Source organism: Papio anubis, chromosome 8, assembly GCF_008728515.1.
Source record: "Papio anubis isolate 15944 chromosome 8, Panubis1.0, whole genome shotgun sequence".
Taxonomy (NCBI): domain Eukaryota; kingdom Metazoa; phylum Chordata; class Mammalia; order Primates; family Cercopithecidae; genus Papio; species Papio anubis.
In genome coordinates, this window is record NC_044983.1 from 2,932,109 (window position 1) to 2,954,307 (window position 22,199).

The 22,199-nt window shown below is 39.9% G+C and overlaps 1 protein-coding gene across 5 annotated transcripts in view; it reads right to left on the reverse strand.

The window, feature by feature from the left end:
- Positions 1-22,199, reverse strand: part of CSMD1 (CUB and Sushi multiple domains 1) — a 2,034,404-nt gene that overhangs the window by 73,609 nt on the left and 1,938,596 nt on the right. For all 5 annotated transcript variants that reach the window (XM_031669914.1, XM_031669913.1, XM_031669915.1 and 2 more), the window contains 2 exons: positions 14,536-14,730; positions 5,120-5,293 (listed from right to left, as the gene is read on the reverse strand). In XM_031669914.1, the coding sequence (XP_031525774.1) occupies positions 5,120-5,293; positions 14,536-14,730 (369 nt within the window). The remainder of the gene's footprint in view (positions 1-5,119; positions 5,294-14,535; positions 14,731-22,199) is intronic.

Here is a 22,199-nt window from a genome sequence, read left to right on the forward strand (position 1 = left end):
TATACACAATTAACTTTATGTTTGTTTCTTTTTTCCCACCCACATATTCCTGATTAAAATGTGTCGATCTCAGCACGGTCTTCATGCTGACTCTACCCCTCAGTCAGGGCTGGCACTGATAGGGAAAACAACTTCCCACAACTAGTTTCTTCCATCTTTCACCTGATAATATTTTAAATATGTGAAAATAGTTACGAATGACCTTACTTTTCTCTCTGTCAAAGTAATATCAAAAATTTTCCAGCCTGGCGTGGTGCCTCATGCCTGTAATCCTAGCACTTTGGGAGGCTGAGGCGGGCAGATCACCCAAAGTCAGGAGTTCCAGACCAGCCTGGCCAACATAGTAAAATCCCATCTCTACTAAAAATGCTAAAAATTAGCTGGGTGTGGTGGCGGGTGCCTGTAATCCCAGCTACTCCGGAGGGTGAGGCAGGAGAATTGCTTGAACCCAGGAGGGGGAGGTTGCAGTGAGCTGAGATCACACCACCACACTCCAGCCTGGGCAACTGAGTGAGACTCCATCTCAGGAAAAAAAAAAAAAAAAATTCCAAATAGTCCTCAAAGATCATAGGTACCAGATCCATCCCCACAGATACATAGCAATTCCTCAAGAGCCCACTTAAACTATTAAAAAACTGAAGTCATGATTCTGGATATGGGATTCCTGGGCAAACAGAGGATGGGAGGAATCTTATTAATAAGATTCAGGCTGAGCATCGCATGGGAGCACTCATCGCGTATGAGCCTGCTCTTACCCAAACTCCCAAGTTCCCTGCCTGTATACTACGAACTCAGAACTTCCTGTCATCATATACGTTGAAATTATTTTTACTCTGAGAAAAATTTTACATTAATTTTGATTCTATTCGTTTGTTTGGCCTATCATGAGAATTTGAGATCCTGAATCCATCATCCAATATTATTTTCACTCTTTCAGCTAGAATCATTATTATGCCCTAATGGAAGATAGGAATAAAAATTTTTGCTTCAGAAACACCATTTCTGAATAGTACTTACAAATACCCGTCTCATAACAATATTAAACAGAAACAAAATGGATCCAGACTCACATGGTGTCTTGTGAAACTTTATGAGTGCTTTGTGAAAATACATTTCCTAAGTTACTTATGATGAGTATGCTGCAGTATCTGCTCTGTATATCATCAAGTCAATTCACGGTTTTGGACAGCTAGCTTCTTTTCCTGTTGTGTGAACAATCACACTAGATATGAGTTTCCCTCTAGGGTTCTTCCTTTCCATAATGTCTCACCAAGAACACGGCCAGTAACTCAGCAGTGTGATTTTTAGTCCCCTCAGCTGGTTCAGATGAAATTCTCCTGGGCAGGAGACACAACTTCATTGAGAACTCTGAAGTTCTCTTTTATAAGCTTCTTATCTTTGGAGGGTGCCAGTTTCTGATTTTAAAAATGTCCGCCTATAATCCCAGCACTTTGGGAGTCTAAGGTGGGAGGATTGCTTGAGCCTAGGAGTTCCAGACCAGCCTGGGCAATTTAGGAAGACCCAGCTTCTGAATGAAAAACAAAAACAAAGCAAAACAAAAAACTGAATAATCATCCATTTTCATACCAGCTTCAAGAATGAATTTGGTTCTTGTTTTAAGCATAATTGAGGCAGCCTTCTTGGGGTTCCTAACACTTCACATCATTTCCAATTTGTGATGGATTTGTTTCTCAAGACACTGTCTTTAAAAAATGCATTTCATTCTCTTCAATATGTCCTGGGACAGTTGTTTTGCTTGAAAATTGAATTTCTTATAGAAAATCTGGTGTAGCTGTTTCTGTTTCTTTGGGTAATTTCCCATTTTTTCCCGATTGGGTGATTTGTTGTTGTTGTTGTTGTTTTTCTTTTTTTCTTTTTTGAGAGACGGGTCTCGCTCTGTCGCCCAGGCTGGAGTGCAGTGGCACGATCTTGGCTCACTGCAAGCTCCACCTCCTGGGTTCACACCATTCTCCTGCCTCAGCCTCCCGAGTAGCTGGGACTACAGGCGCCACCACCATGCCCGGCTAATTTTTTGTATTTTTAGTAGAGACGGGGTTTCACCATGTTAGCCAGGATAGTCTTGATCTCCTGACCTTGTGATCCGCCCGCCTCGGCCTCCCAAAGTGCTGGGATTACAGGCGTGAGCCATAGGGCCAGGCCTGGTTTTTTATAGTTATAGTTTTGGGGGATGTTTTGTTTTGTCAAGGGGTCATCTTTTTTAGTGTTAAAGTCATGATCATATAGATTGTTTTCAGAATTTAAAGAAATATATCCTTACCAACTGCCTCTGTAGTACCAGTCACTTCCCTACTACAACTATCGTTTACCCCGGCATGGGGTTTACTCCAGATGAACCTGAAGGTTACTCAAGGACATTTAGCTTGGTGGAAACCCAGAGTGATTTTCAAAAGGGCCATAGTCATGGAAACAGGGAAAGGGTTAATTCAATAACAAGTTAAGAGATGGAAGAAAAGCAATAGCAAGACTGATAGGCGAGAGCGCATCAGCATCCTGGCAGTACGGGATGAAGGACACAATTAACCAGGCAGAACTAAGGCACAAAGACCCTTGCACCTGCCCCTTGCATGCACCTCCAGATGGGACTAATCCAGGTTGCAGAGTTCATTTCGCTTCCAGTTAACACAACACACTCTTCCTTATTGGTCTAGATTAGCATGATAGTATTCTCGGTTTTACCATGTTGGGCAAATTCTTCACTTCTCTATGCTTTCTTTCTTATCTGCATGTCAAAGGAATAAGCACTTACTGTATGTTCTAATCAGATAAATCTCACAAATGCCATGTGCATTTTAACTCATCAATAAATATCATCATTTATAATCATTGTCTCCAAATATGGCACCTAGTTGATATTTGGATTATGGAGGTATCCAATTGCTACTCTATTAAATATTTGTGTACATTTAGGATTGCAGCCTCTGTTCCCTTCATCTATCCTAGAGTCATATAATCTACTCAAGCAGTATCATCTCTGTTCTCCTATCTTTTTACTCACTCATCCCTATTTTCCTCTGAGTCTCACATACAACTTTATGGTTTCTTGTGGACATACATTTTTGCCGAGTTCCACATGCTGTCACCCCCCCCACAAAAGATGTCTTTGGTAAAGGGATGTGCTTCATTACCATGCTTCACACGTTATGAATCTCAACCCTTCCAGTTAGTGGTAGCTGCAAAACTATATTTATTAACTTTCAAAATGTTTGTGCTAAACGAATTACCCATGGTTTATCCATTAGTATTTACACATTTATGTGTCATTTCTAATCTTTTTTGTATTTTTTCCCTTTAACTACTCTATATCTCTTCCAATTTTATTATTCCTTATATGCTGTATCAACTATCTATCTACAACACAAACGTCTTACACATTATAACCTGAGCATTTCTCTTCTTCCTTATTTTCCTCTGAGCAAATAGACTCATTTATAAGCAAATCATCTTTCAAAAGCTTCTAAAATGTATTGCATAGCACTGAGGCATGTTTGGGGGCATCTCCAGGCAGCCAGCTATTCAACATGTGTCCCATCCTTTCTACTCCAAAGCCTTAACTTTCAGACAGAGGAATAACACAAGATAGATAAAGGCTTATCAGGGATCAATAAGCCCCAAGCTGACCCATCATTTAACAGTTATGTAAACCGAATGTGTCACTTAAACTCCCAAAGCAACACTGAAGGCCTTTCCTGCATCCTGAAGTGGTAATGACCAAAATGATGAGATTAGGGATGTTTGTAAGCAGTAGAGCAGCAATCAAGTGTAAGTTGCTATTAATTTTCATGTTTACAATTACTAACAGAGATGTGGTACATACTGTTAGATATAAGTGTCTTGGACCACCTAGTTCCCTCCTGGTAGGACTTGATTCCTCGAGAGGACCAAGCTCCAGACAGAAGAGCTAGTCCACACCAAAGCTGCCTAAAGGAGAGTGCTGTTCCATAGCCAGCCAATTTCAGAAGGATATTTAGGAATGCATGGAAACTCCCAGAAGGACTTGTGACTCTCTACATGAAGAAGCATACATAGTCGAAGGAAATGTCATCGTCTACTGAAAACTGTAATGAGGACATCCAACGACAGACACATCTACACACACTCATATATATAACTGTGTTCAATAATATATAATGCACAAAATATATTCAATAATACACTAGAGAGAGCGAGAAAGAGTGAAGAAACCAAGCGGCATTCATGTAAGTCCTGCAGTAATTTTAAATAAGCAGCTAATGTTTCACAGACAAGTGTGACAACCTCTTTTTGGTGGCTGGTTTTTGTCTAGGGTCACTACCTTCCTTTCATCCTGTTTCTTCAGATTCTCCCAAATGAAAAGAAGGACAGGTTTTGCTATTTGAAGTTTACTGGGCCTGGCTTAGTTCCTGAAGTGATCCTAGCCCATGAGATTCAGAAGCTTAAAGCTTCCAGTTTCTATGGCTTCGAGTGATTAAAAAAAAAAAGAAGAAGAAGAAAATGGAGAAGGTTCAGAAGAACCAAAGGCAGGTAAGGTATTTTACAAATGACCAGGAGACCTACTAAGATCACTCTTTAGTAACAGTGGTGCTTTAAACAGCTTATTCAAGATTTTTCATACATTTATTCAAAGCATCTTCCAGTGGAAACATTTTTCAATCCATTTTTTTAAATTATGCAGAATATTTTAAGTTATAAAAAAAGAAGATCAAATTATTGTAGACATGGAACACTTTAAATAATTCACTGTACTTATGTCAATTTGGATGAATATAACTTCAATTCATTGACATAATTAAAGAATTTTTAAAAACATAAAATGTACAATATTTTTGAAATTCATTTTTGTGTGTCCTAAAATCATCATGGCATTTGAGTGTAGGTATATTCTCAGCACTCTTGTAAGATTGCCTCTGTGGCACGTAAGACAATATATTTCATTTATTGCTCGGATTAAAAACAAATCCCTGTAGATATCCAAAGAAAAAAATTACTTTCGGAAGTGCAGCATTTCGACCCTAGGCAGGATTTAAGGCATTATAGCAAGAAGTCATATGTGTTACACAGCTATAATCTATTTCTAAGGTTTATTCGAATTAAGTAAGTGCCAGAACATAGATGAATTTACCCAGACATCGAGTTTCGGTGCCACTCCAGAGCCCATTTGCCAAGCACTCTCTGACATGAGATCCCACAAGTGTGTAGCCAGTGTTGCACGTAAATATAGCTGTGGCCCCATAAACTGTCAGCGTTCCAATCTTGTTGCCATTTGGGGGAAAGGAAAGACTTCCACACGAGATAACTAGAAGGAAAAAAACAATAAAGTGAACCTCAATTCGGTTATGCAGATTCCTCCTGTGCAAAACAAAAACAAACAAAAACCACTATTTTTAGTCTTAATTTTCACTAAGAACATGGTGGAGAGGTGTCTGCTTAGGGCTGGATAGACCAGTCACCGAAGAACCTTAATTTTCCATCTTCATACTCCTGAAACAAAAACCTAAAAGCTCAAAGTGGATTCTAAAACATTCTAGATTCTCCAATTACCCATTCATTGTTGTTGTTGCTGTTGAGATGGAGTCTTACTCTGTTGACCAGGTTGGAGTACAGTGGTGCTATCCTGGCTCACTGCTACCTCTGCCTCCCAGGTTCAAGTGATTCTCCTGCCTCAGCCTCCTGAGTAGCTGCGACTACAGGCGCCCGCCACCATGCCTGGCTAATTTTTGTATTTTTAGTAGAGATAGTGTTTTCCCATGTTGGCCAGACTGATCTCAAACTCCTGACCTCAAGTGATCTGCCCACCCTGGCCACCCAAAGTGCTGGGATTACAGGCATGAGCCACTGTGCCTCAACCCATTAGTGTTTTTATTTTCATCCTGATAGGTATAGCTGAACCCTTCTTGAAAAAATACACAGTATACAAAGTGTAAATGCAGAAGTGCATTTATCAGTCTATCTCTCTACCTTTCTGTCCATATCAATCCCAAGAATTACATAGTAGTAATTACTAGAAGCCTCATGAGCCTATCAGGAAATAAGGAATACCAATTTTCTTTACCAAAGCCAACCAGCTGGGATAAAGTAGTGTGATATTCAAATCTAGGACTTCTGACTGCAATAGCAGTGCTTAGTTTGTTCTTTTAGTTACTTGCATAATTTGTGGGGATCATGAGCTCTGTAAGAATGCTGACTACAAAGGGCATTTGGTGCCTTTCCATAAATTAAAATGTGCATACAAACTAGGCCTTACGTGGGCATCGATGTGGTGACCCTATGCCCCATGTTTACACCTGCTGTCCCAGCACAGATATTGATCGTGTCCTTTTTCACCCATGAAAGTACTCCAGTTTGGGAAATAAGTTAATGGTCACCCTTATTATACAGTCTTACTATACCACTGAAATCTCGGCTCTTCAGATCCATAAACACTTGAGCACAGAAGATCCCAGCATCTCAGGGGAGGGAGGAACTCACAAGGTTATCCAGCCCAACCTATCATCAGAGGTGGAATACGTTTTAAACAGGTAAGAATGAAAGTGTTCGAAAAGCTATTCAAAGCAAGTGTTAAGAGTGCGACGTGAGCACTGATGTGTAGGTGCTTCGCTGCGGCCTGCAGTGGCAAACATTGAGTCCTTCCTTATTCACAGTAAACCATAAGAAGCAGTAAAACACAGTGAGGAAGAACACAGATTCCGGCTGCAGGCTACCCAGGGTCAGGCCTGGTTCTGCCAGACATGAGCCAGGCAGCACTGGCCAATTTTCTAAGTCTCTGGGCCCTGTTATGGGTTGATACAGCTCCTATTGCACAGGCTTGTGCATTAGATTCAAACAGAAGCCATCCCTTGCACATAAGCAGGCTCGATCAGGGTTAACAATGAAATTATAAATCAGGACATATTCAGTCAATTGAATCAAAAGTAGAAAAACCTTTAGAGATAATTCAAGTGAGGAAAATAAAATCACGCATGTACCACTAAGACCAGCCCTTTTGTTGTTAATGGAGAGAGTCTTGCTCTGTCGCTCAGGCTAGGGTGCAGTGGTATAGCTGTAGCCCCAGCAGCAGCCCTGACCTCCTGGGTTCAAGAGATCCTTCTGCTCAGCCTCCCAAGTAGCTTGGGGCATGGGCACCACCACACTCAGCCATTAAAAAAAAACATTTTTGTAGCGGTGAGGGTCTCACTGTGTTGTCCAGGCTTGTCTGGAACTCCTGGGCTCAAGTGACCCCTCCCACCTGGGCCTTCCCAAAAGCCCCAGACCTTTTAATGATATGATAGCACAACCCAGGCTCTATTTCAAATGTTCAGACAGACACAGCCAGAGTCAGTGTTTTCTATGGGGGGCTCTACCAGAAATTGGGAGGTCCAGCTTGAGAGTCCATCACGACCAGCACATTACTGTTACTGAGACAGCCTCCATGGTTGATATGGTTTATTGGTTTTGGTGATTGCTAAACTATTACAGTGTCATACCGCATGCGTTTAGTAATATGCTAATATGTTTGCTCTACCAAATGTCAATGAATTCGAGTAGGATTTAGATTTTTACAATTTGTTATGAACTTTTCATTAAGCCTTTTCCCAAACAGTGTGAACTTCTCCTTGAACTATGATATTTAAAGATCCATTTTTAGCAACTTAAGATAATTGGATCTTGTCTTGAAACTTTCATGCTTGTCAGAAAAACGTTAAATAACAATGAGGTCTGAGTCGAATTCCTCCTGGAGGTTTCTGCATACCTTCGCCTTCCATGGTAGAGCAGCAAGAGCACCTCCCTCTGCTCGTACAGCTGTTTCTATTCTTGAAGCCTCTGTTAAAAACACTCTGGTGACAAAACTATTTTAAGTGTGTCCTCTAACAAGATTTACTCAATTGTAAAGAAGAAGTAATGAAGCAAAATTTTAGCTTTTCAGTAGCTAAACAATAGAATTTCAGACCAAGGGTTTCCTTGTATGGTAGTAAACTCAATGCATTAATACAGATAGCAGCAATAACTCGGAAATCTTGCCTGATTGAAAGGGGGAAGCCCCTCACTACTAAAAACAGGCTTTGTCATACACCGAAAGGAAAGCCTTATTTTTATGTTGTTTTTCCTCTCAAGTTTCTAAAAATGAATTTCTTAAGTCTGCCTTTTTTTTTCATTTCATTAAAAGTGTGTCCATGCTCACAGTCTGCAGTGCTTCCTCTGAACTCTGGGAGCAAGTCTTCGCACACAAAAGACACATGGCTGACAGCATCCCGAATGCACCTGCAATCCCACAGCATCCCGAATGCACCTGTAATCCCACATCCACAACGTGTTTTCTCACTGTCCCTGGGGATTCCAAGCCACTTGCCTCTGTTCCCACAGGAAAGTCTCTTTTTTGTCTTTCCTTCAATTCTATTATTATATTCATGTTGAAATATATCTACTTAAAAAAAGTTGTATTGTGACATACCAGTTCTCATACCTATAAGGACAGCACTCCTATCAGAAATGTGAATATTATTTATGAGTGTGATAAATAAACATAAACTCAAGAGTAGGTCTTTTCAAATACATTCTAGCTGAAAAAAAAAAAAAGCCAAATGAACACTGAGACCTCCACGAAGAATAAACAGCTGGGAATATGTGAGCAGGAAGGGGCTCTTTTCTATGAATAAAAGGCTCAGTGGACTCACAATGGTTGTTTGCTAATACACGAAGGCACTCTGTGTAGACCAGAGTCAGGAATTGTTTTATTAGGCCTAGAGGGATAGAGTCACCATCAATCACTGGATATAAGTCACATAGGAAGCTTCGCTCAAAGTGAAAATGTTCAAACATGAAATCAGCTGTCTGTGGGGCAAAGAGCTGTCACGAGAATTATCTTATGTTAGCTGGGCATTTACTGGTGAGAATAGTATCAAGAAAATTCAACTGTAGGTAGTCCTGAGTGATGTCCGATGTCCACTCCAGCAATGGATCGAAATGACAATGTCGACTCTGTGATTTCCTCGGATATAGATGAAATACATCTGCTGATAAACACAGGCTCCCATAAGTTTAATGATCAATCCAGGCCTGTCTCTAGTAACAAACAGGAGATCTTCAAAGACCAGCCCAGAGACAAAGACAGCCCAGAATTTAGGCCGTGGTCTTTGAATATCTACAATATTACAAAATTCCAGTGTAGCTCACTGAGTCAGTATGTGTGTATAATATTAAAATGCAAAAAATAAGTTTTTGTGATTCATGGATTTCTGTGATACATGTTTCTCTTTTTAGATACGTACAATAAATCAAACAATAAATAAACGTAATAAGAAAAGGAGCCTTCCACTTGTATAAAGACATTGTGCTAGGAAGGTGTGTAGGCACCTCTAGATATTACATTTTAATTTTCTATTATTGTTTCTTGAAGGACAGGACTGCAGAGCTCACTGTTTAAGGGTGAGATTATGGTCTCTGTCCATTCACTTGTGGAGACCTGGGTTTTTCTCTAGGGACATATTAGAATACCCTGGAGTTAGAATAACACAAACCCTTCAAAAAGCGGTGAATTTCTCAGCTGATTCCACAGTTGTTATGAATGTGATTAGAAGGTGATCAAGGCTCACCTCTTCATCTGGAGCTACCTGGACAAGCAGACAGGGAAATTCTAACATTTCCAGCTCCTAAGCAAATAAGTGACTGAAAACAAGTAAGTTCTGGGAGATCTTACACCAGGGCCACTCGAAGATGAACCCTGGGGAGTCAAAAAAATAAATAAACAAAAAGGGAAAATGCCTGCTTCTTAGCTGCAGCAATGACTTGGGTGATGCTACCCTTGAAGATTCTGTTGGTCCTGATCCAATACAAAGCAGAGAGTGACACTATGTTTCTTCTGTGAAGAAGCTACCACGGTGTGGAAAATTGGCCTTATAAAAATGTGTCATATGCATTACTTTTAATTAAGAAATTAAACTATGTTTTAATTTCCTGGGGTTTACCACACACTTATTTAATAGTAAATTATACTATTACCAGGATTCATGGTGTGGTGTGTGTGTGCTGGCAAAGTCGGAAATGTGACAGATAAATGTAATTTAAGCATAGCATGAAATTAAAATGTGTTACAGCAAAAATGCAGTAATGTGTTTATTGATTTGTTTTTCTTACAGATCTCAGAAAATAATGTTTACATTTTAACTTTTTTTTCGGGGGGGTGCGGGGCAGGGACAGAGTATTGCTCTGTCACCCAGGCTAGATTGCAGTGGTGTGACCTCAGCTCATTGCAACCACCACCTCCCGGGTTCAAGCAATTCTCCCACCACGGCCTCCCAAGTAGCTGGGATTACAGGTGCATGCCACCACACCGGGCTAATTTTTGTATTTTTCAGTAGAGACAGGGTTTCACCATGTTGGCCAGGCTTGTCTCAAACTCCTGACCTCAGGTAATCCACTCGCCTTGGCCTCCAAAAGTGTTGGGCGTGAGTGAGCCACCACGCCCAGCCTACATTTTAAGTTTTTAAAAATTGTGTTTTTCACTTTCTTTTGGGGGAGCAAAGTTTTAAAGGTGGTGTAATTCTCACTACTATATTGCCTGTGTTTTCTCTGATATTATTAAGTGACTTTCAAGAGAGTAGATGGTTACCATATCGAGGAACTCAATATTTGTCCCAAGTAAATAAAATCAATAATATTGAATATTGCACTAAAGCTGGTTGTGAACAATACATAGATAATGACACCAGTACTCATGAAAATCCGTGTTGGAGGGAAACATGAGACAACTGCTGTTTGTACTGTTCCCTCCACTGCTTTGTGTACTGCCTGCCTGTGCCTTAGGTACACATGCCCTAAAACCGTGTATTTTGTGGTGTTATTCTGAAACAGCTCTTCTAAAAATAAAATCCAAGAACTCCTGGACATCTCTGATATTATTTTAGTGGTCAACAAGCATCTCCCTTTCCAATGACTACAGTAGCAACCATCAATATATTTTATTTTACATATCTCCACCAAAACAACAAATTTTGACAAAGTTAGTGCAGAAGGTGCTATGAGAATCCAGCCATCCTCTATTAAGCCACACATTAAGGAGCTTTGAAAACTTTTAAAACGATGACACTCTTCACATTAATTTTTGCTTTGTTTGAAAATGAATCCTTATCATTCATAAAAATGTGTTATATAAGCATGTAATTGACATGTTATTTTAAATACACATGTAAAATTATATCCATTTTAGTGTAAATAAATTCACAAATGAATATTTTAAAATAATAGTAGTTTTTAATGTATGATATAGTTATAAAAAGGTCTTTGGGGTCTAGTGGTAGGCAGAATTCGAAGGTGGTCCCTCCGTGTCCCACCCCTGAGTCAAGACATCTCCTCAGATCCTCTCCCATTGAGTGAGGGCAGAACTCTGAGTACGTTAGGAATTAGCTGACTTTGAGTTAATAGAAAATGAGATGCTCTGGATGGGAACAGCCTGGTGAGGGGAGCCCTCATCAGGGACTAAGTTCTTCCTGAAGTCAGAGAGATTGGACTTAGGAGAGGGCCTGGTGGGATGGGGGACGCAGGGCCAGGAGCTTAGTACTTCTCCATTATCAGCAGCAATAACATAAGGCCCTCAGCCACGTGCCACAGGACATGGACTCTGACCAGGAGCCAGACTTGGGAAGCTTATATGAACCTCACTGGACCCCACTGGACCCCACTGGGCCTCACTGGACCCCACTGGATCCCACTGGACCCTACTGGACCCCACTGGGCCTCACTGGACATCACTGAACTTCACTGGACCCCACTGGACCCCACTGGGCCTCACTGAACCTCACTGGACCTCACTGGACCTCACTGGACCCCACTGGGCCTCACTGGGCCTCCATTCCTGTCAACACCTGAACGCAGTCCTGTGAGACTGTGAGTGGAGGATCTGGCCAAAATGTGCCAGGTATCTGAGCCCAGAAGCTGGGCTGTAGCCAATCTGTGCTATCGTGAGGCCCTTACCGTATGGTAACTGGTTACACAGCAATCAATAACTAATACAGGTCCTCAAATTTTAAAAATAAAAATTTTATGAAAACCCCCGAGAACAGTTGCTTTCAAAGAGGCTGGGCTATCCCTTCCATAGAGGGTCTGCTGAATGACCTTGGTAAAGGGGTTTCTAGACTTCTGTACTCTGATGTCATTTCCAAAACATTGAGGCAAGAGAGATGAAGAGGAGAAAGGGGCCACTAAGGCTTGTAAAGTTTTAACCAGCATCCCGATTTAAACCAAAAGTCATATACTACGGCATCTAAGACAGCACACTTATGCTCCAAAAAGAGAAAAAAAGATTGACAAGCCCTGTATTAGTATAATTTTTTTTTTTAAAAGTCAGTAGACATAAGAATAAATTGACAATATCAATATCAAGCCTTTTGGGAGGAAAAAAATAAAGACAAGCAGAAAATTTCAGCTTGGTCACAAAAGTAACGATGAACTCCATGTCAACTTTCCCCAGCTCACCGACCCTGTGCACGGCACACTGCCTTCCCTGGAGTGGATCTGGTTCTCTGATACCACTCTCCACCAGAAGATACCAGGGCGTTTTGGAGAACAAAGCGTTTGGGTAAGAAAAATTCCAGATAACCACAGAACATCCTGTTTTCATGAGAAAATAAGGACCATTTCAGAGACGTTAAAGCTGCGTGAAAGGGACTCCCTCGGCCAAAGTGTCACAACCTGAGCTACAAACATTAATAACATCGTTTTTTTTTAAAGTCAGCAATGATTTCGGCTGGAATCCGGTGACTCTGGAAAATGCCACATGTCCATGATGACATTCAAGAGACAAACAGCAAAGTGTGATAGAACAGTTCGTGCCCAGCCCGCGAGTCAGCAAGCAGCTGACAATTTTCAAAACAAATGTGTGGCCCGAGACAACCAGACATGTGACGATAAATGATGGGTGGGGGTTGCGTCTGGACTGCACTCCGTGTCAGAAGCACCAGAATACAGTCGAGAAAACTAGAGGCAGGAAAACAGACTTGCCAGAATTTCAGAGGCTGGAGGCAGAAACACTTCAAGGACAGCAGAACTCCAACTTTGCTTTCTTTCCCCAAATGAGGTCAATGCCTTGCTACTAACGAGTGTAGTTCAGGAATGAGGTTTTTCTTAACATTCCCTTAAATAGAAGGCTCTCTACTGTATGTGAAAATTCTTCTCGAAGGCTGATTGGGCCGTGAGCACAGAAGATTGTCACACAGCAAACACCATTTGGCATGACCCTGCTCTAGGTAGACAGGGATACCGTAGCTGGGCATCCCTGGGAAACTGGGGAGACAAGAAAAGGCTGTACTGGGCTGTTGCAGCCGCAGAAGCCCCGTGTAAAACCCCACCTCTAAGAAGTTAGTAAGTGACTGTTTTTAAGATCCCATTTCTGGTTCGAAATCGACAAAATGATGTTGGCGGGAAGAGTCTAAAGTAGGCAAAAGTTTAGTGTTCCTGACTCCTTCTCCTAATCTCTCCTTACTGGTGGTAATGTCGGAATCTCCAAGTGATAAATTGACTTCCAAGGATGAATACATCTGTGCATGACTGGCAAGAATGTGGGGAAGGGTGGCATTTCCTAAGCGGCAAAGGTGTGATAAAGAGGAACGGCCCTGCAAACTCAGTGACCAGGTCATTAACCATTCAAACCAGGACACTGTTCAGAGTGACAAGCAATCATTAATAAACACCTGGAAAACAGGCTTCAGGCAGGGCTGTCTTGGAGAAACAGGGACCATGTTCATTATGATTATGAAAACTTTGAGCTCCTTGAGGCCAGCAATCCTTCCTGATTTATCTTTGTGTTCCTAGTGAAGAGCTTGTGGTATGTGTTTCATTAAAGTTTGCTCTATTAAAAGTTGAATTAAAATTATTACCAAAGACAGTTAAACATTCAAGCTTTTGTCTTTTTCATTTTTTATTCTGATGTAGTCTTACTAAGTTGTGTATTTTATAAATTATAAACTACTTGTTTTTATGCATGATAATTTTCTGTGAACAATCAAGTAAAGACTGTATATTAGATATGTCTGAATCAAAGAGTGCTCTGAACAATACTAGCATTGTTTTATTTTTCTATTTATCCGTATTTAATGTGAAACTCACTCAACGCTTTAACTGCTTATCTTGTACCTAAGAGAATAATCATCTCCCTTTTGAAGACAGTCATTATTTGAGAACACAGTATCTTCAGCATTAATACTATTTCCCAAGATCTTAATTAGAACTCTTGAATAGCCTGTCTGGCATAAGAGTTATCTTTTTACACATAGGTTTGTACTTGTCTTTGAGCTGATTTGAAATACAGTTGGAAAAATACAATCATTAACAAGGAAAAGACAACATCAAATGTCTAATCCAGCAGCAATGTGGTTTCAGTATGTCACATAACAATACGTATGTCATTGTAAGTATGTCACATTGTAATGAAAAGACAGGCCATTTGTGCTTTTGATCTATAGGACTATGACAGATGATAGCTCCACTAGAGAAGCTCACTGTTGACAGCAGCCATCTAGAATAGTCTAGGATGCTGTGTCTTTCGGGAGTGCATCCCTCATCACTTACCTCGACAGCCTGGCCTCTCGTCTCCTATGTTCCACGTCCCATTGGCCTGGCACTGCGCGAGCCTCCGGCCCTCTAAGTAGTAACCAGGACTGCAGCTCAGCAATACTTGAGCGCCATACTCATTCAAGGATCCTGAAACCAGCCTCCAGATGACATGTTCTGAGAGCTGAGTTTCAATGCTGGGGCAAGGGACCGCTGGAACAGAAAGATACATCATATCATCATTTTTCTTTTTTGGAAAAGATCAGACCGTGCTTGCTTTGAATGGCAAGGTCTTCCTCTATGAAACTGATCTTGCTGGGCAAAGTCGATGCCATTACGTATTATCTCAGCGTTTCTCTACCACCCACATAGTCCATCTGGGAATGATCCCATATGTAAAATGCATTCAATTGTCTCATTACAGATGTCCTGGCAAGTGTGAGGCCAGACTGAACTGTAAAGGGGGTAAATCACTTCCACCAAAGTATATGGCTCATTGGAGTTGATGAAAATTTTCATGAGGGTAATGAGCACATGCAAATAAAAATCTTACATGTAGTTTCCCTCAATATTCTATCCTGGGAGGAACTTGGAATAGTAATTGTGTAATTGCAAACCAGTTGGGACACTAATTTTCAGAAAATCAGATGCCCTCATTTCTTCAATCCTATGAAACACACATATGTAATATACCTATATATCATTGAATGTAAAAACACACAGAAATACATGGGCACATTGCACTAATACGTTCAGAAAAATGTTTAACAAGTTTTTATTATTATTATACTTTAAGTTCTAGGGTACATGTGCACAGCGTGCAAGTTTGTTACATACATATACATGTGCCATGTTGGTGTGCTGCATCCGTTAACTCGTCTTTTACATTAAGTATATCTCCTAATGCTATCCCTCCCCTCTCCTCCTACACCACGACAGGCCCCAGTGTGTGATGTTCCCCACCCTGTGTCCAAGTGTTCTCATTGTTCAATTCCCACCTATGAGTGAGAACATGTGGTGTTTGGTTTTCCGTCCTTGTGATAGTTTGCTCAGAATGATAGTTTGCTCAGTTTCTAGCTTCATCCGTGTCCTTACAAAGGACATGAACTCATCCTTTTTTATGGCTGCATAATTCCACGGTATATATGTGTCACATTTTCTTAATCTAGTCTATCATTGATGGACATTTGGGTTGGTTCCAAGTCTTTGCTATTGTGAATAGTGTCACAATAAACACATGTGTGCATGTGTCTTTATAGCAGCATGATTTATAATCCTTTGGGTATATGCCCAGTAATGGGATGGCTGGGTCAAATGGTATTTCTAGTTCTAGATCCTTGAGGAATCACTGCACTGTCTTCCACAGTGGATGAACTAGTTTACAGTCCCACCAACAGTTTAACAAGTCTTAAAGGAGACCACCTATTCATATCCTTAGAAAAGGGCCTAGAATACAGTAGATACTTAAGAAGGAGTAGTAGTATTTGTAATAGTGACAGCAACAGTACTACTAGTAGTATACTATTACCAGGGTGGACTTGAAGGACTTTGTAAATATACTGAAAATATATGCAAAGTCTGAATTGTATGTGGGTATATATTCTTTGAAAAGTGCAAGATGATTTAAAATAAATTACACAAAATTAGAAACTAGAACCGTTTCTCTAATTATGAAGCTTCGGTAGCTATCATTAATTATAATCAATCACCAAGAAAATTGATCAAATTGATTAATTTATTGAGCTGGGAAGAATTAACTGGAGAGACCATAGTTTTTATCAGAATCATAGTGATATATTTTAAATTCTATTTTTTCTTTTTTTTGTGTGTGACAAAGTCTCACTCTGTCTCCCAGGCTGCCAGGCTGGAGGGCAGTGGCGCGATCTCAGCTCACTGCAACCTCCACCTCCTGGGTTCAAGAGATTCTCCTGCCTCAGCCTCCCAAGTAGCTGGGACTATGGGGACACAGATGCCTGCCACCATGCCCAGCTAATTTTTGCATTTTTAGTAGAAATGGGGTTTCACCACATGGGCCAGGCTGGTCTTGAACTCCTGACCTCAAGTGATCCTCCCACCTTGACCTCCCAAAGTGCTGGGATTACAGGCATGAGCCACTGCACCCAACCTACATTCAAATTCTATACAAGTTTATTATAATTGAGTCAGGCATAACCAAAATGTTACAAACATCTTATTAGTCTTTTCTCAGTGATTTACAAGTGCTATGTGAAAATATATTGAAAAACGCAAGTTTTTTGATATTGCCACAACAGTAACAATGAAGTTTAAAATGTGAAGAAAAATTGCTAATTTAAAAGTAATCCTTAGCTTTATTTCTCTCAAGTATTTTTTAGGTTGAAGCAATTATTCTAAATTTATGTGAATACTCAAATATTTAACCCAATGATAAAAATAATATTTTTCTCCAGCCTAAATACTCTTAGAATTTCTGGCAAAACTATCATTTCTGAAAAGTTCTTAAAAGCTTTAGCCTCATAAATTCATAACTCAACTTGAATCTCACTGCATATTTTAAATAAAATGCATTTAATTTCACCAAAAAACATGCTTCTAGAATTGGTTTTAATAACCTGAACTATCCTTTACAAACTTTATTTCTGCCAAGAATAACTCAGCTTTATTCTTTCTTTTTTTGTTTCTTGTTTCCTTGTTGTTGTTTTATACAGACAAGGTCTCATCATATGGCCCAGGCTGGTCCTGAAGTCTTGGGTCAAGTGGTCCTCATGCTCAGCCTCCCAAAGTTCTTGGATTGCAGGTATGAGCCACTGTGCCCAGCCAAAAATTCCAATTTGGTTCACACAACGGAATCAGAAATTTTCTTTGAGCTGACACCATCTGCAGTAGCAATTTCCAAATTCTTCATGATGACCTCTTTCTTCATGAAAACGGTATTTGGTTCAATTTGTAATTATCTTAGGCTAGTTTGATTGTTTGCTCACATCTCTCTTTTTTTTTTTTGGCTATGCTATAGGCTCATTTATTGTAAACACTCTCTTTTTAGAATTTTTTTTAGTATAGTGTCTGACAAATTAGACACTACGTGTGTGTGTGTGTGTGTATATATATATTATAATTATATGTGTGTATGTTTTGAAAAATAGCCTGCCAAGAAAATATATTGCCACAACAAAAAGAAAGAGAGGAGATAAACATGTATGAGTGGAAATTAGGAGTAAAAAGAAAAGTGAGGACTGAAATAAATATTAATATTAAAGTTCATCTGGTCCTTCGTTAACTGAAGGATGACAGCTGAAGAGTGGAGATTTCCAGAAATTTGTGCAAATTATCATTTTATTTAATATTTTTTTAAAAATGATAGGTAGAGAACATACAAAAAACGTTGAGTTTGAATACTCTATGATGCAATTTGAGAGGAGAAATCCCAAATAATATAAACCAAGAGGATGCGAGACCGTTTTCCCTAAGGAGTGGTAAAAAAAAAAAAAGGTCCAGTCTTTGTAGTTGCATCTCCATGCACCCCTGCGTTCATACAAAAACAGTGCCAACAGCCCCCACGGAATGGTGGGCCCTGATTTGCTGTGGTCAATAAGGCTGTCACAAAGAATGTCCTTTATCTTGGCCCAATAAAATAATGTGGCAAAAATCCGATAACAGAACTGTGACTCTTGTGAGAGGATACTGAATTCAAATAAAAACAGAACATTTTACAACCCCCAAACACCTACCCCAGTCTACTGATTCACATGTCTGTAAGTAGTTTCTAGTCACTCATTATCAGAAGCCTGAAAACCGTGTCTTCCTGCACTCCCTGTCACACACACTCCCACAAAGGTGTCTACACTCAACCTCCTGTAACTCACTACATTTTCTCCTCTTCTGTGCATCCTCAACCTCTACCTTACTTCAGAGTCAAGTGCTTAGTTTTGGTACAAAATTTCACTTGCACACCCTTAAAAGAATATTTTTTAAAAAATTAATCTCTTACATCCTTCATTAAAAATCTAAAATTTTCCTCATAAGTCACTGGCATTACCAGTATGTGACATGCAAATTAGGTAAAAGTGCCCTTAAATAAAATACCACTTTTACTCAAGTCCAAGAGAGTAATACCACAGCAAGTTGATACTTCTGAATATTCATTTAAAAGAAACTCAACAAATTTATTTTATTCCTTGTTCTCTTTCAACTATTACTTCTAGGCCACAATTTCTACAAAAAAACCATATCTTAAGATATTTTATTTTGAAAGTTCTTTATGAATAATCTATAACACTTACTGTAGCAAACTTTGATTTTTAAATTTCCTGTGACCACACGGTTTCACAGGTGAAAACATTCTCTTTTAGTTGTGAATTTCCTATTAATATACCATTGATTGAATAAACAATATGATAAAATTGTTGATAATCTATGTTCAACACAAAAGTAATGTTTTATTGGTAAGATACCAATTGATGCTATAGATAAGGCATTTTTGTTGTTCATGCATTACTGATTGTTAGAAAGAGACAAGCTTTAGTATCAATTGTATTGCTATTGTGGACTTCAGACCTCAAGAAAAGTCATGTGTTAAAATAAATTTGGCTCACTGAGAATGATGGTTAACACAGGAACAGAAAACCAAACACCACATGTTCTCATTTATAAGTGGGAGTTGAACAATGAGAACACATGGACACAGGGAGGGGAACATCACACAACAGGGCCTGTTGGGGGGTAGGGGACAAGGGGAGGGAGAACATTAGGACAAATACTTAATCCATGCGGGGATTTAAAACCTAGATGATGGGTTGATGGGTGCAGCAAACCACCATGGCACATGTATACCTACGTAACAACCTGCACGTTCTGCACATGTATCCCAGAACTTAAAGTAAAATAAAAATAAATAAATAAATAAATACATTTGGCTTAGAGTTGCCTTTGTACTTTGAATTCCTACACAGTGAACTGCAGCCTCACTCAGTACATAACAAACTGCAACTCTACTCAAGAGGATGTCCTTGTAACAAGTCACTGAGTCTCAGCTAATCACAGCAGCCTTGCTTCAGCCCATCACAGGCCCCAGACTAGTCAGACCATGCCCCAGTCGGGCAGGTGCCCAGCAGTGGCTCCTCCAACTGCCTCCCCATGTCCCTTCCTTTTTCTATCAGTGCCGCTGCCCACATTGCTGAGTGGATCTCTCCAGACCTTTCCTGGATTTGAAGGCTGTCTGATTGATACATCTATTTACTCAAATAAACTCTGCTAAATTTCATGGGTCAAAAGTTTTCTCTTAACAGGTGGAAGAAAAATAGTTGGAATAAAGAAAAAGATTTGATGTGGTTTCTGGCTGATGAAATTGCCCATGGTTTTTTTGTCCTTTTTTTTAACTGTTTTCCATAGTTGCCAGGTTTTCTACATATCACTAACGGTTAGAGAAAAAGCCAACCAAGAGATCAAAGGGACTTAGGAGTAGTGGCCTGATAAGCACAGACATCATTTTACAGTTAGGCTGAAAAACTAAAAGCTGAGAGGACTTTATTTGTTTACAAGAAAAACTGGAAATAGTTACACTAAGTCCTAATGAAAAAAATCCTCTGTCTTGAGGTACAAATATATATGTATACAAACACATTATATATAAAAACACATAAATATATGTACATACATAATTTATATGCATATATAAATTTTAATATATACATACCACACATAAATGCAAAAGGTTATAAAAATCAATGCATAATAGTTTAACAAGGGGTTATTTAGGAAAACTAGGATGCTTCTGTTATATTCTTAGTTATTTCTTCCCACAGTATCATACTTAGGAAAAAGTGAAAAGCAAGCAAAAATATAGTCTATAGGGAAATTCCCATTTCATGACATTAAACATTATAGATTAAGGGAATAAGATAAAACTGAGACATATGGAGGATGGTAGAATACATGAAGCTGAAGTTAAGAACTGGAGCAAAAACATGAGTGGAACATCACAGAAGAAAGAAGGCAAAGCGTGAGCCAGGGGCACTGGGGAGAAAGGGAAGGAGGGCCTTGGAAATGGCTTTCCACCGAGCTCCCATTTCTGCCCGGGGATGGCCCTAACACTGAAAGGCGGCTGCAGTGAATACGTACACCTCCCCTAAGACTTAAGACAAAGTGGAGTTACAGTCAGGAGGCAACGCGAAACAGCCTGAGTACCTCTGTGCTACATTTTTAAAGAAAACACTTCGTTCTTCCTAACAAAAATATCTTAGCTCAATCTCTCCTGGGCTGTTCCCTGTACCTGCCAGCACTCCCCAGTCACCCACCACCATAGGCAGACACTGTAGAGTGCGGCTGCTCCCACGGACACACACCTGTTTAAAGAGCTCTTTTCACATTGTGTATGTAATCCTGTAAGTAATTTTACTCTACGTGGATCCCCACTCACGACACTGAGACAGGAGAGGAGGGTGTCACTAGTTTTTGTATTTATTTGCGAGTTACAGAGGAGCAACGAAGCCCAAGCTCACCCCAACCAAGCCAGAATTTCCATCTACGGGCCTCACGTCATGTTGTGTTTCTGACTTGTCACTTTCTCTGAACACTAGAAACAATACAGGAAAATCTGATTTACTCTACAAATGACTAAAATACATAAGGTGCTGGAAGCCATTTCTTGGCCCTTCCTTCCCTCCCTCCCTCCCTCCCTCCCTCCCTTCCTCCTTTCCTTCTTCTTCCTTCCTTCCCCTCCCCCTTCCATTCCTTCCTTCCTTCCTCCCCTTTCCCTTCCCTTCCTTCCTTCCTCCCCCTTCCCTCCTTTCCTTCCATCCCTTTCTTCCTTTCCTCCTTCTTTCCCATTCCTTCCTTTCCTCCTTCTTTCTTTCATTTCTTCTTTCCCATCCTCCCTCCTTCGTTCCTTCCTTCTTTCCTTCCTTCTTTCCTTTTTCCTTCTTTTCCTCCTTATTTTTTTCCTCATACATTATGACAACAAACTTCCACCACCTGTACTAACCTGAGGAGGCGTTTTCCATTTCCTGAGATTATAAGCCCTAAATGACCTAGTGTGCATTTTAGAACCTTTAAGAAATGTGGATTCAGAAAGGCATTTCAAATGCCTAAGGTCTTTCAAAATATTTTCCTGTCTATAGCAACATGAGTTACAGCATGGCCTTAAAACACAGAGGTTAGAGTTCATTTATGGAGACTGCCTTTAAATTTAAGGTCGGTTAGCACTGATATATGCTTTGCCAAATATTAGCATTCATATTAGATGTGCAGTCTCCAATATCCAATCAAACATGTATTCCTCTTCTAAAAATAAATCTGGGTTTAATAAACATAGCCATAGCATGGAATTCTCTCGAAAGATGGGTAGTTTCCAAGCAGGTTTCACTGAGAATCCAGAAAGTGACTCCAACCTCAGTAATGTCCTTAGACCACTGAGGGGTGAAAAGGAGTCTCCTATGGCCTGGTCCAGAAGGCTCTCCTGTCTCTTACCTCTACTTCTCCTCCTCCTAGTTCAGAGTGAGAAGTCAGGCTCTAGAATTTGGGGAAGATAGAAAGACTGAAATAAGAAAAGAACATTCAAATTTTATGTTCTGTTTATTTCCTCATTTCTAATATCTCCACCAAAATGTTAATGCAGCCAAATACTGCCATCAAAAATATTAACTTCACCTGGCTACTATTAACTAATATATGGCTCGGAGAATCTTTAGTTTCTCAAATGGATTTTC